The sequence below is a fragment of the Salvelinus alpinus genome, chromosome 16 (assembly GCF_045679555.1).
Source record: "Salvelinus alpinus chromosome 16, SLU_Salpinus.1, whole genome shotgun sequence".
Lineage (NCBI taxonomy): Eukaryota > Metazoa > Chordata > Actinopteri > Salmoniformes > Salmonidae > Salvelinus > Salvelinus alpinus.
The window spans coordinates 42264574-42282073 of record NC_092101.1 but is presented as its reverse complement, the minus strand read 5'-3'; the positions used below and the strand labels follow the sequence as shown (position 1 = coordinate 42282073).

The 17500-nt window shown below is 45.6% G+C and overlaps 1 protein-coding gene across 4 annotated transcripts in view; it reads left to right on the top strand.

The window, feature by feature from the left end:
* LOC139541535 (low-density lipoprotein receptor-related protein 8-like) overlaps positions 1-17500 on the top strand; it is a 338404-nt gene that overhangs the window by 261451 nt on the left and 59453 nt on the right. For all 4 annotated transcript variants that reach the window (XM_071346287.1, XM_071346285.1, XM_071346286.1 and 1 more), the window contains exons 8-9: positions 2986-3105; positions 5858-5983. In XM_071346287.1, the coding sequence (XP_071202388.1) occupies positions 2986-3105; positions 5858-5983 (246 nt within the window). The remainder of the gene's footprint in view (positions 1-2985; positions 3106-5857; positions 5984-17500) is intronic.

Genomic DNA, 17500 nt, shown 5'->3' with positions numbered 1-17500 from the left:
TCTTTGTCCTCCTCTATACTCCTCTGTGTCCTCCTCTTTCTTCCTCTGTGTCCCCCGCTGTTTCCTCCTCTGTGTTCTACTCTGCGTCCTCCTCTTTGTCCTCCTCTATACTCCTTTGTGCCCTCCTCTTGGTCCTCCTCTTGGTCCTCCTCTGTGTCCTCCTCTTGGTCCTCCTCTTGGTTCTCCTCTTGGTCCTCCTCTGTGTCCTCCTCTGTGTCCTCCTCTTGGTCCTCCTCTGTGTCCTCCTCTTGGTCCTTCTCTGTGTCCTCCTCTGTGTCCTCCTCTTGGTCCTCATCTGTGTCCTCCTCTTGGTCCTTCTCTGTGTCCTCCTCTGTGTCCTCCTCTTGGTCCTTCTCTGTGTCCTCCTCTGTGTCCTCCTCTTTGTCCTTCTCTGTGTCCTCCTCTTGGTCCTCCTCTGTGTCCTCCTCTTGGTCCTTCTCTGTGTCCTCCTCTGTGTCCTCCTCTTGGTCATTCTCTGTGTCCTCCTCTGTGTCCTCCTCTTGGTCTTCCTCTGTGTCCACCTCTTGGTCCTCCTCTTTGTCCTCCTCTTGGTCTTCCTCTGTGTCCTCCTCTTGGTCCTCCTCTTTGTCATCCTCTTGGTCTTCCTCTGTGTCCTCCTCTTGGTCCTTCTCTGTGTCCTCCTCTGTGTCCTCCTCTTGGTCCTCCTCTTTGTCCTCCTCTTGGTCCTCCTCTTTGTCCTCCTCTTGGTCTTCCTCTGTGTCCTCCTCTTGGTCCTTCTCTTTGTCCTCCTCTGTGTCCTCCTCTTTGTCCTCCTCTTTGTCCTCCTCTGTGTCCTCCTCTTGGTCCTCCTCTGTGTCCTCCTCTTGGTCTTCCTCTGTGTCCTCCTCTTGGTCCTCCTCTTTCCCTCTCCTTGCCTATCTGTCTGCATCTCTGTGTTTTTCTCCTCAGTCCCCATTTTTACTGTTTCTCCCTCACTCTCACTATGCACCCTTTTCTCCCTTTAGGCTATCTCCCTCCCTCCCTCTCCCAATATAAATATATAACAGTTCCCAGTCTCCTTCCCAGCAATTGTTAAAAGACAGGCAGCAATGGGGCGGCAGGTAGCCTAGTGGTTGGAGCGTTGGGTCAGTAACTGAAAGGTTACACTGAGGTGTCAACACTGAGGTGTGCAGTTTTACCTCGATAATCAGATGATCTCTCATAGAGGGAGGGAGGGAGGGATAAGGGGAGAAAGGAGAGGGATATGGGGAGGAGGAGGGATGGAGGGAGGGATAAGGGGAGAAAGGAGAGGGATATGGGGAGGAGGAGGGATGGAGGGAGGGAGGGAGGGAGGGAGGGAGGGAGGGAGGGAGGGAGGGAGGGAGGGATAAGGGGAGAAAGGAGAGGGATATGGGGGGGAGGGATGGATGGAGGGAGGGGGGGATAAGGGGAGAAAGGAGAGGGATATGGGGGGGAGGAGGGATGGATGGAGGGAGGGGGGGATAAAGGGAGAAAGGAGAGGGATATGGGGGGGAGGAGGGATGGATGGAGGGAGGGGGGGATAAGGTGAGAAAGGAGAGGGATATGGGGAGGAGGAGGGATGGATGGAGGGAGGGGGGAGAAAGGAGAGGGATATGGGGAGGGGGAGGGATGGATGGAGGGAGGGGGGAGAAAGGAGAGGGATATGGGGAGGAGGAGGGATGGAGGGAGGGAGGGATAAGGGGAGAAAGGAGAGGGATATGGGGAGGAGGAGGGATGGAGGGAGGGAGGGAGGGATAAGGGGAGAAAGGATAGGGATATTGGGAGGAGGAGGGATGGAGGGAGGGAGGGATAAGGGGAGAAAGGATAGGGATATTGGGAGGAGGAGGGATGGATGGAGGGATAAGGGGAGAAAGGAGAGGGATATGGGGAGGAGGAGGGATGGAGGGAGGGAGGGATAAGGGGAGAAAGGAGAGGGATATGGGGAGGAGGAGGGAGGGAGGGATAAGGGGAGAAAGGAGAGGGATATGGGGAGGAGGAGGGATGGAGGGAGGGAGGGATAAGGGGAGAAAGGAGAGGGATATGGGGAGGAGGAGGGATGGAGGGAGGGAGGGATAAGGGGAGAAAGGAGAGGGATATGGGGAGGAGGAGGGATGGAGGGATAAGGGGAGAAAGGAGAGGGATATGGGGAGGAGGAGGGAGGGAGGGAGGGAGGGATAAGGGGAGAAAGGAGAGGGATATGGGGAGGAGGAGGGATGGAGGGAGGGATAAGGGGAGAAAGGAGCGGGATATGAGGAGGAGGAGGGATGGATGGATGGACAAGGGAAGGAGGGCTGCTCCTCTGAGGAAATCAGATTAGACAGGGGGACCTGACGAATAGCTGCCCCCTCTTGAGCCCCAGTGCATTCTGGACTGGTTCCAGGTGTCTGATAGCTACATATTCCCCTACAGTATCCCCAGGTACACACACACACCAATATATTGGTTGTTTTATTGATGTTTAACTCCCTTCCCTCCCTCTATTGCTCCTTCCATCCATCCCCCTCTCTCTCTCTCTCTCTCTCTCTCTCTCTCTCTCTCTCTCTCTCTCTCTCTCTCTCTCTCTCTCTCTCTCTCTCTCTCTCTCTCTCTCTCTCTCTCTCTCTCCCACTCTCTCTCCCTCTCTCTCTCTCTCTCTCTCTCTCTCTCTCTCTCTCTCTCTCTCTCTCTCTCTCTCTCTCTCTCTCTCTCTCTCTCTCCCTCTCTCTCTCTCTCCCTTGGTCTCTCTCTCTCTCTCTCCCCCCCTCTCTCTCTCTGTCTCTCTTTCTTTCTCTCACCCTCTCTCTCTCTCTCTCTCTCTCTCTCTCTCTCTCTCTCTCTCTCTCTCTCTCTCTCTCTCTCTCTCGCTCTCCCTCTCCCTCTCTATCTCTCTCTCTCTCCCTCTCTCTCTCTCCCTTCTCACTCTCTCTCCCTCTCTCTCTCTCTATCTCTCTCTCTCCCTCTCTATCTATCTCTCTCTCTCTCCCCCTCTGTCTCTCTCTCTGTATCCCCCTCCCTCTCTCTCTCTCTCCCTCCCTCTCTCTCTAGGTGTGAATGAGTGTGCAGACAAAAATGGAGGCTGCTCTCACATCTGCAGAGACAGGAGGATTGGCTATGCGTGTGACTGTCCCTCTGGATACCAACTAATGGACAAGAAGACCTGTGAAGGTAGAGTACCAGAAACCTGTCCCTCTCAGACAAGACCTGTGAAGGTAGAGTAGCAGACAACCTGTCCCTCTCAGACAAGACCTGTGAAGGTAGAGTACCAGACAACCTGTCCCTCTCAGACAAGACCTGTGAAGGTAGAGTAGCAGACAACCTGTCCCTCTCATACAAGACCTGTGAAGGTAGAGTACCAGACAACCTGTCCCTCTCAGACAAGACCTGTGAAGGTAGAGTAGCAGACAACCTGTCCCTCTCATACAAGACCTGTGAAGGTAGAGTACCAGACAACCTGTCCCTCTCAGACAAGACATGTGAAGGTAGAGTACCAGACAACCTGTCCCTCTCAGACAAGACCTGTGAAGGTAGAGTACCAGACAACCTGTCCCTCTCATACAAGGCCTGTGAAGGTAGAGTACCAGACAACCTGTCCCTCTCAGACAAGACCTGTGAAGGTAGAGTACCAGACAACCTGTCCCTCTCAGACAAGACCTGTGAAGGTAGAGTACCAGACAACCTGTCCCTCTCATACAAGGCCTGTGAAGGTAGAGTACCAGACAACCTGTCCCTCTCAGACAAGACCTGTGAAGGTAGAGTACCAGACAACCTGTCCCTCTCAGACAAGACCTGTGAAGGTAGAGTACCAGACAACCTGTCCCTCTCATACAAGGCCTGTGAAGGTAGAGTACCAGACAACCTGTCCCTCTCAGACAAGACATGTGAAGGTAGAGTACCAGACAACCTGTCCCTTTCATACAAGACCTGTGAAGGTAGAGTACCAGACAACCTGTCCTTCTCAGACAAGACCTGTGAAGGTAGAGTACCAGACAACCTGTCCCTTTCATACAAGACCTGTGAAGGTAGAGTACCAGACAACCTGTCCCTTTCATACAAGACCTGTGAAGGTAGAGTACCAGACAACCTGTCCTTCTCAGACAAGACCTGTGAAGGTAGAGTACCAGACAACCTGTCCCTTTCATACAAGACCTGTGAAGGTAGAGTACCAGACAACCTGTCCTTCTCAGACAAGACCTGTGAAGGTAGAGTACCAGACAACCTGTCCTTCTCAGACAAGATATGTGAAGGTACAAGACCCAATCTAAAACCTTACTTCAACACAACAAAATGGCTCTTATTCCCGTTCAGGGTTTCCGTTAGCCAGTAATAGCCAGCTTTTGGCCGATATTTTTTTTTTGAAAAGCCTGATGAATAAAAGTGGCACCGGCCAAATGTCCAGGAGAAGAAAATAAAACATTGTGAAAAAATACGTTTTAGCCTCTTCATTGATGACAATACCAGTCTATAGAAATACGTTTTAGCCTCTTCATTGATGACAATACCAGTCTATAGAAATACGTTTTAGCCTCTTCATTGATGACAATACCAGTCTATAAAAATACGTTTTAGCCTCTTCATTGATGACAATACCAGTCTATAGAAATACGTTTGACTGGTCATGCTTATCGGTCTTTAGGTTAATTTGCGTAATTGAATGGAATTTAATTGGCGCATGTGTACAGTATATTGGTAATGTATCTTATCACATGCATACATAGCCTTTGAGTGGAAAATCTGTCAGACAACGCGAGAGCTGCTCAAACAGCAGATGCGTAGGCAACAGAAAGCAGGCTTTATCAACATGTCACATAACACTTTGCAGTGAGCTGGAGGCAGTATGCATTTTGAAAACATATACTTCATTGTTTGAAACATGAACATTTTACTACATATTTTGAGGCATGTCTTACCTTGCTTCAAAGTAGCCTAGACAAAATCAGACCATATCCGTGGAGGGCAATTCTTTTATATAAACTTTCTCTCGTTGTCCTGTAGCCAAAGGCACAATCCATGTCATATTAGCAACCCATGCTAGTTGTTACATCTCCCTTATTTCAAAATGTAGAATTGATATTTTCATCTCTGTCACATGAAGCCACTTGCTTGTGCGGTGCCCTTTTGTCAACAGTGTTTTCCCGCTAACTGCATTATGGAAGGAACATTCTTGCCTACTGCCTTTGTGTGCATCGCTTATAATGTATATAATAATAGTTTATCAACATTTTAAGCTAAACTTTCTTATCTGTTTCAGCTTAACGTGTTTTATTTATTTAGCCTAGGCCTACTGGTTGTATGAATTTGGAATCTATCATCCACAAACTGTCCCAGACTGTTCAGAATTGGCTATTTTTTTTCTCGCCAAGCTGACCAATAGAATAGGTCAACTTTTCTGCTATGGGGGATTGACATTCTGTAAGCTAGTGATTTTACTGTTCATTACTCGTCTTGTTGGCTGAGGAAAAGTAAATGTGGGTAGTTATTATAAAATCTTCAAAGTGTGCATCAGAATTCAGTAAGAAGTACCACACATCATTTCATCCTCGACTTGTTCTGTTAATATGAATGACCATAATCTACATGTGATTTCTGTCATTCTGAGCAGCGTGGGTGGACGCCCTAATCAGGTTACCCAGTGCATATGGGTTTGGTAAATTGCTCAAATGTGCGGTAAATTAAAATGCTGCCGGTCAAATGTCCGGGCGGAACACATTTTCCTAACGGAAACCCCGTTCCTTTCAGCCATTACAACATGACCAATGATTGCTCTCAATCTCTTCCACATTCCCTGCACCTCTTCTACTCTGTCTTTTCCGACCAGTACTTAGAGATATGTCTACGTACTTCCCATCCCCTTGTTCTCCTGTCTGAGTGGAGACAGAGTGTCCTGTGTTACTGATGGATGTGTGACGTCTCTCCCCAGACATAGATGAGTGTCAACAGCCTGACTCCTGCAGCCAGATCTGCATCAACTACAAAGGAGACTACAAGTGTGAATGTTATCAGGGCTATGAGATGGACCCCAGCACCAAGACCTGCAAGGCCGTGGGTAAGAGAGGCAACCCGTTATGTCCCTGGCAACCACAGAAGAGACATACACACACACACACACACACCGCAACTCAGCAACACCACAGTCTATTCTCAGGCCGTCCGATATGAATGGTGGTTGTTTGTATGCAGGACTAGCACGGCACAGCCATCTGAGGTCTGTAACGCAAATATTTACCTTCTGCTTCTCAGGGAGGTAATGAAAAGAAAAACATGTCCACCTTGCCTGGCAGGGTGCTGTTGGACACAGCCAGGTATTGTCCTTCTCCGTGACCCATGGTTAACACTCCAGCCTGGGCATGAATAGAAATAATGACACTGGTCTTAACTTGGAGGCCTGGGACTTATCTCTGACTGTGTAGAGAAAGACAGTGTTTTTGGTTAGCATCATCATTCTTATGTTAGATCATTACAGGGCAAACTGACGCGATAATGAGGAGGCTTAAAGGAACTGGCTTAAAGGAACTGGCTTAAAGGAACTGGCTTAAAGGAACTGGCTCGGCTTTGCTCTAAGTGGCGTGAAAAACGACATTGATTACTTCCCGTCTGAGAAGGCACGTCTTTGTGACTGTTAGAGAGAGCATACAGAAAGCTGGGCCGTTTATTATTAGAGCGGAGGGGAGGGTGTGTGTTATTAGAATAGCTCCTTGGTTATTGAAGTGAAGTGAGTGCTGCGTTCTGTGGGGCGCGTCAGTCCGTATTGTTGATTGCAGCACAGAAAGACAGAGACACACCATTCTTATTTCTGCAGTGGTTGATTTACTCTGACTTGGGAAGAAGGAGGCAGAGGCGCCTGCTATGTGATGCTGAGGTGATGTGGATTTAATGAACCTCCACACACACTCTCACACAACCTCATACATTCACAGACATACACATCAACAGACACACAACCTCATACATTCACAACGATGCACACACTCACACAGATTTACAGACAACACAATCACACTCACATTCCACTGCGGTAGATTTGTTGGGTTCACTCTCCTGCTCTACAACAGGGGCTGACAGCTGAAGCGATGATGTCGTTAAGTAGATCACACTGAGCTGGAAACCGAAGGCTTTATTTGTGATGTTCAGGGAATGCAATACCATTATTACCCTTCATCCAATCACACAGAGATTAGAGGGCTACTTTCTACTGTCACTGACCATGTCTGAATATTGTCTTAACTTGGAAAGCCCTTGGAGGCAGGATGGAGAAAGCCCTTGGAGGCAGGATGGAGAAAGCCCTTGGAGGCAGGATGGAGAAAGCCCCTGGAGGCAGGATGGAGAAAGCCCCTGGAGGCAGGATGGAGAAAGCCCTTGGAGGCAGGATGTAGAAAGCCCTTGGAGGCAGGATGGAGAAAGCCCTTGGAGGCAGGATGGAGAAAGCCCTTGGAGGCAGGACGGAGAAAGCCCTTGGAGGCAGGATGGAGAAAGCCCTTGGAGGCAGGATGGAGAAAGCCCCTGGAGGCAGGATGGAGAAAGCCCTTGGAGGCAGGACGGAGGAAGCCCTTGGAGGCAGGATGGAGAAAGCCCTTGGAGGCAGGATGGAGAAAGCCCTTGGAGGCAGGACGGAGAAAGCCCTTGGAGGCAGGATGGAGAAAGCCCCTGGAGGCAGGACGGAGAAAGCCCTTGGAGGCAGGACGGAGAAAGCCCTTGGAGGCAGGACGGAGAAAGCCCTTGGAGGCAGGATGGAGAAAGCCCTTGGAGGCAGGATGGAGAAAGCCCTTGGAGGCAGGATGGAGAAAGCCCTTGGAGGAAGGATGGAGAAAGCCCTTGGAGGCAGGATGGAAAAAGCCCTTGGAGGCAGGACGGAGAAAGCGTTAGAAGAATACTCATTTGACATACTTTCTGAAGAGTTTTACTAGTTTTAATTGTAGCTACAGTGCCACGCATAATAATGTAGACAGGAGTCTCCCATGTGCCTTTCTAGTTAATGTGAACGGTGTAGAAGCTAATTAAAAGCACAACTCCCAGGTTGGTGGCATCATGTTACGTTCATCGCTATAAGCCCAAGTATTACCATACAATGTAGCAAGTTGATTCCACAAGTCATTTCACCACACTAAATGTTTTATTGTGTTTACCATGGGTGCAATATCACTCACTAAGAGTGAAATGACTCACTAACAGTGAAATGACTCACTAACAGTGAAATGACTCACTAACCGTTAAATGACTCACTAACAGTTAAATGACTAACTGATTGGCTCTCACCATTTTCCTTTGTGCATCCTCCTCTTGGTCCTCCTCTGTGTCCTCCTCTTTGTCCTCCTCTGTGTCCTCCTCTGTGTCCTCCTCTTGGTCCTCCTCTGTGTCCTCCTCTTGGTCCTCCTCTTTCCCTCTCCTTGCCTATCTGTCTGCATCTCTGTGTTTTTTTCCTCAGTCCCCATTTTTACTGTTTCTCCCTCACTCTCACTATGCACCCTTTTCTCCCTTTAGGCGATCTCCCGATATAAATATATAACAGTTCCCAGTCTCCTTCCCAGCAATTGTTAAAAGACAGGCAGCAATGGGGCGGCAGGTAGCCTAGTGGTTAGAGTGTTGTGCCAGTAACCGGAAGGTTGCTGGATCGAATCCCCGAGCTGACAAGGTAAAAATCTGTTGTTCTGCCCCTGAACAAGGCAGTTAACCCACTGTTTCCCGGGCGCCGAAGACGTTGATGTCGATTAAGGCAGCCCCCCCCCGCACCTCTCTAGGACAGAATCTAGAACAGAGACTAGAACAGAGTCTTGGACTGACACTAGGACAGAGTCTAGAACAGACACTAGGACAGACACTAGGACAGAGTCTAGAACATACACTAGAACAGAGTCTAGGACAGAGTCTTGGACGGACACTAGGACAGACACTAGAACAGACACTAGGACAGAGTCTAGGACAGACACTAGAACAGACACTAGGACAGAATCTAGAACAGACACTGAACAGAGTCTAGAACAGAGTCTTGGACGGACACTAGGACAGATTCTAGGACAGTCTAGGACAGAGTCTTGGACGGACACTAGGACAGATTCTAGGACGGACACTAGGACAGAGTCTAGGCTAGGACAGAGTCTTGGACAGAGTCTTGGACAGAGTCTTGGACGGACACTAGGACAGAGTCTAGGACGGACACTAGGACAGAGTCTAGGACAGATTCTAGGACAGAGTCTAGGACGGAACTAGGACAGATTCTAGGACGGACACTAGGACAGAGTCTAGGACAGAGACTAGAACAGACACTAGGACAGAGTCTAGGACAGAGACTAGGACAGAGACTAGTACAGAGTCTAGGATCATCACACGACCAGGGATGGATGGGCTTAAACATTCAGCGCTCTCTGAAGTCGTAGTCTGACATGGATCTAATCTAATAAACATGTAATCTGAGTATAGTTGCCTGTATTGGATGGAGTTTCAGTATGACATGGTGACTTTGGTTTGACAAGACAGGAACATTCTGCACAGATTTGTCTCGTGGATTTAGTAGAGAATAGAAAGAGTGGTGTTTTCTCATGAGTATGACAGACTACACTTCTTAAAGTTGATTGTAGTCTCACTGAATCAGGGAATGTATCAGCCTTGTTGTCTCCAGCTGCTGGCAGACATCTATATTCTCCCAGGCCACGTTAACGATCCCAGAGAGAATACACCTACTTTGATCTTCTGTCGACTAACAACTCAGAATATTCCCTTTTTTTTCCAAAATTACAGTGTTTAATACGTTTTTTTACATAACAGTAACTAGCTGTACTGTACGTCAAATCGATTCCTCAGGCCTGGCTGCATATCTGTCTGGCCTTTCAAAGCGTATCTTAATTGGCTGACAATGCAGGGCTGAGTTATGGAAGATTTAAATGCATGGGGTCTGTCCTGTCATCACACATGCATGCACGTGCACACGCTCACACACACACACACACACACACACACACACACACACACACACACACACACACACACACACACACACACACACACACACACACACACACACACACACACACACACACACACACACACACACACAGACAGACTGTTGTCAGAGTGGAGGGGTCTGACTCTGCTTTAACACAGGGAAGAGAGAGCAACTACTCTGTAGAATGGCGCTATTTGATGATGTCACCGGTCCTGAATGAGGGGCTAGGGGCTGTGTTGACAGTGGAAGTAGGACATATCTTTCTCTCTCTCTCTTCCTCTCTCCATCTCTCTCTCTCTCATCCTTTCTCTCTCTCGCTCTCTCTTTCTTTCCCTCTGTCTATCAACATCTATTTCTCTACCATTCGCTGTCTATCTGTTTGTCTCTCCCTCTCTATGTATGCTACCACTCATTCTCTGTATTCTCTCTCTTTTTTTCTCTCTCTTTCTTTCTTTCTCTCTCTCTCTTCTCTCCTCTCTCTTCTCTCTCTTGGTCTCTCTCTCTGTCACTCTCTCTCTCTGTGTCTCTCTCTCTCTCTGTCTGTCTTTGTCTCCCGTCCCTAGTGGGAGAGCGGCTGAAATTGATTGGTACAAATCCAGGAGACAGGGAAAATGATTGAATCCTGACTCGCAGTGAAAATGAAAATATTTGCTCCCTGTGCAGTGTCCCATGGCGGCCTAGGACTGAGAAACTAATCTAGGTGTGGCGCGTGCAGGTGTGTGTGTGTGCGTGCCGTGGTTCGATACATGGAGCCAACTCAGAATGCCCTGGCTTGATGGGACAAGTTGTGTCACGCCCTGAACATAGAGAGCTTTTTATTCTCTATGTTGGTTAGGGCGGGGTGTGACTAGGGTGGGTCATCTAGGTAATTATGTTTCTATGTTGGCCAGGTATGGTTCCCAATCAGAGGCAGCTGTTTGTCGTTGTCTCTGATTGGGGATCATATTTAGGCAGCCAGTTCCCCTTTGTGCTTTAAGGGATCGTGACTATGTATAGTTGCCTGTGAGCACTGTAGCAGCTTCACGTTTCGTTTTGCTATTTTTTGTTTTGTTTTGCTGTGAGTTTCACCTAGTAATAAAAAGATGTGGAACCCAGATCACGCTGCGCTTTGGTCCAATTATTATGACGATCGTGACAAGTTGCCCGGCTTTGTCTTGATTTTGTCTGGGATGAGGAGGGAGGGAGATACGACTCCATTAGTCTCCCATCTCCCATAGTAATTCGTTATGGTTTGCATTGCAAATGAGGGCATAAACTGGGTCAAGACGCCAGCAGAGTAAGTAGACCTTTATGTAGTAAAATAAAGGTTAAATAAAAATAAATAAATATGACCTACAACACTTTTAACAACACATTACTCAACACTAGTGAGACTCATGTCGCCTACGGTAGGCCTACAGTATATCTACAAATATTTTTTTATCTCTACATGTACAGTAGGTCTCCTGATTTGAACCCGATCGAACTTGTTGCAACTTTAGTGTAGTTGAAATAATCATCTCCATGTTTGCCTGGATTGTGACTCCATCTCGTTCCTCCTTCAACTCCGCCAGTACCGCCTGACTCTCGTTCCTCCTTCAACTCCGCCAGTACCGCCTGACTCTCGTTCCCCCTTCAACTCCGCCAGTACCGCCTGACTCTCGTTCCTCCTTCAACTCCGCCAGTACCGCCTGACTCTCGTTCCTCCTTCAACTCCACCAGTACCGCCTGACTCTCGTTCCTCCTTCAACTCCGCCAGTACCGCCTGACTCTCGTTCCCCCTTCAACTCCGCCAGTACCGCCTGACTCTCGTTCCTCCTTCAACTCCGCCAGTACCGCCTGACTCTCGTTCCCCCTTCAACTCCGCCAGTACCGCCTGACTCTCGTTCCTCCTTCAACTCCGCCAGTACCGCCTGACTCTCCGCCAATGACATGACTCTCCTCCAATAGTTACATTTAGAGGATTGGAGGATTCTAAATTAATATCTAAGGGGCATTTTTCATTAGGATCTGTGAGAAAATCTAAGGGGCTTTTATATAATTAGAATGCAGGGTTAATAATAATAATAATCACTTTGTTTAATAAATAACGATATTTTGGAGATGATTTCATTTCAAATGACCAAAAGTGAGCAATTGTAATCTGAATAAAGGGAAAAAGTCCATTCTTGAACATGGAGGGAAAAATTTCTTACTAATTTGTAAATAAAGCCAGTTTGATATTTAGAATGATTTATTTCTGTTTTTAGAGGGAGAGGAAACCAAAAGCCCACCGTGCATATTTTCCGGAAATTCGTCAATCCACATGTCAAGTGAAATTCCCGCATTGTATTTACCCAAGTTCTCTCTCAACTCCAGGACCACCAACAGTTTTTGTTGTTGTTGCCTGATGCAGGACTCTAGTGCCATAAGAGAGACTCTCAGACTGAAAACTGCTACAGTTCAGACTACCGATAGATGAGCGTTCTAACTCCCTCTTGTAATAGTGTGGTGCAATGACAGAATGCCACCATCTACCACTAACGGTCGCAGCATAAACTCTGAACTTTAAAAAGGAAGAACCACTGAGTGTACAAAACATGAAGAACTCTTTCCATGACATAGACTGACGAAGGAATACAGGTGAAAGCAATGATCCCTTATTGATGTCACTTGTTAAATCCACTTCAATCAGTGTAGATGAAGGAGAGGAGACAGGTTAAAGATGTATTTGTAAACCTTGAGACAATTCAGACATGGATTTTGTATCTGTGCCATTCAGAGGGTGAATGGGCAAGACAAAAGATTTTAGTGCCTTTGAATGGGGTATGGTAGTAGGTGCCAGGCGCACCGGTTTGTGTCAAAAACAGAAAACAGCAGTGCTGCTGGATTTTTCACGCTCAGCAGTTTCCTGTGTGTATCAATAATGGTCCACCACCCAAAGGACATCCAGCCAACTTGACACAACTGTGAGAAGCCTTGGAGTCAACATGATCCAGCATTCCTGTGGAACGCTTTCAACACCTTGTAGAGTCCATGCCCTGACAATTGAGGCTGTTCTGAGGGCAAAAGGGAAGGGGGAGTGCAACTCATTATTAGGAAGGTGTTCCTAATGTTTTGTACACTCAGTGTATGCAAAGCTTTCATCAAGGCAAAGGGTGGCTACTTTGAAGAATTTAAAATCTAAAATATATGGTACACTACCATTCAAAAGTTTGGGGTCACTTAGAAATGTCCTTGTTTTTGAAAGAAAAGCTCATTCTTTGTCCATTTAAAATAACATCAAATTGATCAGAAATACAGTGTAGACATTGTTAAATGTTGTAAATGACTATTGTAGCTGGAAATGGCAGATTTTTTATGGTATATCTACATAGGCGTACAGAGGCCCATTATCAGCAACCATCACTCCTGTGTTCCAATGGCACGTTGTGTTAGCTAATCCAAGTTTATCATTTTAAAAGGCTAATGGATCATTAGAAAACCCTTTTGCAATTATGTTAGCACACCTGAAAACTGTTGTCATGATTAAAGAAGCAATAAAACTGGCCTTCTTTAGACTAGTTGTGTATCTGGAGCATCAGCATTTGTGGGTTCGATTACAGGCTCAAAATTGCCAAGAACTGAAGATTTCGTACAACGCTGTGTACTACTCCCTTCACAGAACACCGCAAACTGGCTCTAACCAGAATAGGAAGAGGAGTGGGAGGCCCCGGTGCACAACTGAGTAAGAGGACAAGTACATTAGAGTGTCTAGTTTGAGAAACAGACACCTCACAAGTCCTCAACTGGCAGCTTCATTAAATATTATATGGTCCCGTGTGGCTCAGTTGGTAGAGCATGGCGCTTGCAACGCCAGGGTTGTGGGTTCATTCCCCACGGGGGGACCAGGATGAATATGTATGAACTTTCCAACTTGTAAGTCGCTCTGGATAAGAGCGTCAGCTAAATGACTTAAATGTAAATGTAATATTACCCGCAAAACACCAGTCTCAACGTCAACAGTGAAGAGGTGACTCCGGGATGCTGGCCTTCTAAGCAGAGTTCCTCTGTCCAGTGTCTGTATTCTTTTGCCCATCTTAATCTTTTCTTTTTATTGGCCAGTCTGAGATATGGCTTTTTCTTTGCTACTCTGCCTAGAAGGCCAGCATCCCGGAGTCGCCTCGTCACTGTTGATGTTGAGACTGGTGTTTTGCGGGTAATATTTAATGAAGCTGCCAGTCTTTCTTTCCCTCCCTTCTATCTCTCTCTCTCTCTCCATTTATCTTTCTCACTCACTCAGTTTCTCTCTCTGTCTCTCTCCTCTTTTTCTCTCCTCTTTCTATCTCCTACTCATCCTCTCTCTCTATCCCTCCCTCCCCCTCTCACTCTCTCATGAAGCATTGTACAAACCCCATCTTGGCCAGGGAACAGAACAGAGCTACAGAACAGAGCTACTTGAGATGGTGATTCTGTGAGGTTGAGAACTACTCATGGAAGGGTAATACGAGAGAGGGTCAGAGAGGAGAGAGAGGGTCAGAGAGGAGAGAGAGGGTCAGAGAGAAGAGAGAGGGTCAGAAAGGAGAGAGAGGGTCAGAGAGGAGAGGAGAGAGAGGGTCAGAGAGAAGAGAGAGGGTCAGAGAGGAGAGAGAGGGTCAGAGAGGAGAGAGGGTCAGAGAGAAGAGAGAGGGTCAGAGAGAAGAGAGAGATTGCTGTGTGGCAATGAGTGAGAGGTCTACTCTGCACTCTCCTTGAGAACTATTCATGTGTGTGTGTGTGTGTGTGTGTGTGTGTGTGTGTGTGTGTGTGTGTGTGTGTGTGTGTGTGTGTGTGTGTGTGTGTGTGTGTGTGTGTGTGTGTGTGTGTGTGTGTGTGTGTGCGTGTGTGTGTGTGTGTGTGTGTGTGTGTGTGATGACAGAGCAGCTATTAGAGATGGAACGCCAAATGAAAGATAAATAGAGGTCAGTTAGAGGATAATGGAGGTGGAGGTTTGGGGAGTAGGTTCCATTCCACGCATCTAAGTGTATGCATTTTTTTATTTAGTGTGCGTGCATGTGTGTTTGCTGTTACCGTGTGTGTGTGTGTGTGTGTGTGTGTGTGTGTGTGTGTGTGTGTGTGTGTGTGTGTGTGTGTGTGTGTGTGTGTGTGTGTGTGTGTGTGTGTGTGTGTGTGTGTGTGTGTGTGTGTGTGTGTGTGTGTGTTCCTTATGGGAATTTTGAGTCATTCTCTTTCACTCTGTTGAGAAATTTGCCTTGTGTAGATGACGTACACACAAAATCACTGAGAAAAAGCTTTGCTTATCTGCAGTACCAGGAATAGAACAGCATGATTCATTGACCACAGATTCTGTTTTTATTACAAGACAAACGGAGACTGGACAGAAGGAGAGGTGTTGAGGAGACGTTAGAGCCCTGTCATTGTCAATCAAACAGGAACAAGGAAGTGGCGTCTAAATCTCTAAAGTCATTACTGAAAGAGTTGTGAAATATTCTGCTGAACTAACCTTTGTCCTTTGTGGGAAGGAAATTGTAACGCTGTTAGAAGGAAATTATTTAAAATATTGCACACACCTGTGAATTATTGGCTAGTATTTTATCTTATCATGAACACTGTTTGTCCATTTGTATATGCTAGTCTAAACCGGTTGTTTACGAAGCATGTGACAAATAAAAACATTTGATTTTAATTTGATTTGACCTTCCAAACTGTTTAAACTCTTATAAGAACGTGAAAGATATTTCCTTGATTTCACATCATCAGAAAGGTTTTTTCATGCTTAGCAATGTTTCATCTATCTCTACCAATGTTTCATCTATCTCTACCAATGTTTCATCTATCTCTACCAATGTTTCATCTATCTCTACCAGTGTTTCATCTATCTCTACCAATGTTTCATCTATCTCTACCAGTGTTTCATCTGTCTCTACCAATGTTTCATCTATCTCTACCAATGTTTCATCTATCTCTACAAAGGTTTCATCTATCTCTACCAATGTTTCATCTATCTCTACCAATGTTTCATCTATCTCTACAAAGGTTTCATCTATCTCTACCAATGTTTCATCTATCCTGACCAGTGTTTCATCTTTCTCTACAAAGGTTTCATCTATCTCTACCAATGTTTCATCTATCCTGACCAGTGTTTCATCTATCTCTACCAATGTTTCATCTATCTTTACCAGTGTTTCATCTATCTCTACCAATGTTTCATCTATCTTTACCCGTCTTTAATCTATCTCTACCAATGTTTCATCTATCTCTACCAATGTTTCATCTATCTCTACCAATGTTTCATCTATCTCTACAAAGGTTTCATCTATCTCTACCAATGTTTCATCTATCTCTACCAATGTTTCATCTATCTTTACCAATGGTTCATCTATCTCTACCAATGTTTCATCTATCTCTACCAATGTTTCATCTATCTCTACCAATGTTTCATCTATCTCTACCAATGTTTCATCTATCTCTACCAATGTTTCATCTATCTCTACAAAGGTTTCATCTATCTCTACCAATGTTTCGTCTATCTCTACCAATGTTTCATCTATCTCTACAAAGGTTTCATCTATCTCTACCAATGTGTCATCTATCCTGACCAGTGTTTCATCTATCTCTACCAATGTTTCATCTATCTCTACCAATGTTTCATCTATCTTTACCTGTCTTTAATCTATCTCTACCAATGTTTCATCTATCTCTACCAATGTTTCATCTGTCTCTACCGATGTTTCATCTATCTTTACCAGTGTTTAATCTATCTTTACCAGTGTTTAATCTATCTTTACCAGTGTTTCATCTATCTCTAACAATGTTTCATCTATCTCTACCAATGTTTCATCTATCTCTACCAATGTTTCATCTGTCTCTACCAATGTTTCATCTATCTCTACCAATGTTTAATCTATCTCTACAAAGGTTTCATCTATCTCTACCAATGTTTCATCTATCTCTACAAAGGTTTCGTCTATCTCTACAAAGGTTTCATCTATCTCTACAAAGGTTTCATCTATCTCTACCAATGTTTCATCTATCTCTACCAATGTTGCATCTATCTCTACCAATGTTTCATCTATCTCTACCAATGTTTCATCTATCTCTACAAAGGTTTCATCTATCTCTACCAATGTTTCATCTATCCTGACCAGTGTTTCATCTATCTCTACCAATGTTTCATCTATCTCTACCAATGTTTCATCTATCTCTACCAATGTTTCATCTATCTTTACCTGTCTTTAATCTATCTCTACCAATGTTTCATCTATCTCTACAAAGGTTTCATCTATCTCTACCAATGTTTCATCTATCTCTACCAATGTTTCATCTATCTCTACAAAGGTGTCATCTATCTCTACCAATGTTTCATCTATCCTGACCAGTGTTTCATCTATCTCTACCAATGTTTCATCTATCTCTACCAATGTTTCATCTGTCTCTACCGATGTTTCATCTATCTTTACCAGTGTTTAATCTATCTTTACCAGTGTTTAATCTATCTTTACCAGTGTTTCATCTATCTCTAACAATGTTTCATCTATCTCTACCAATGTTTCATCTATCTCTACCAATGTTTCATCTGTCTCTACCAATGTTTCATCTATCTCTACCAATGTTTAATCTATCTCTACAAAGGTTTCATCTATCTCTACCAATGTTTCATCTATCTCTACAAAGGTTTCGTCTATCTCT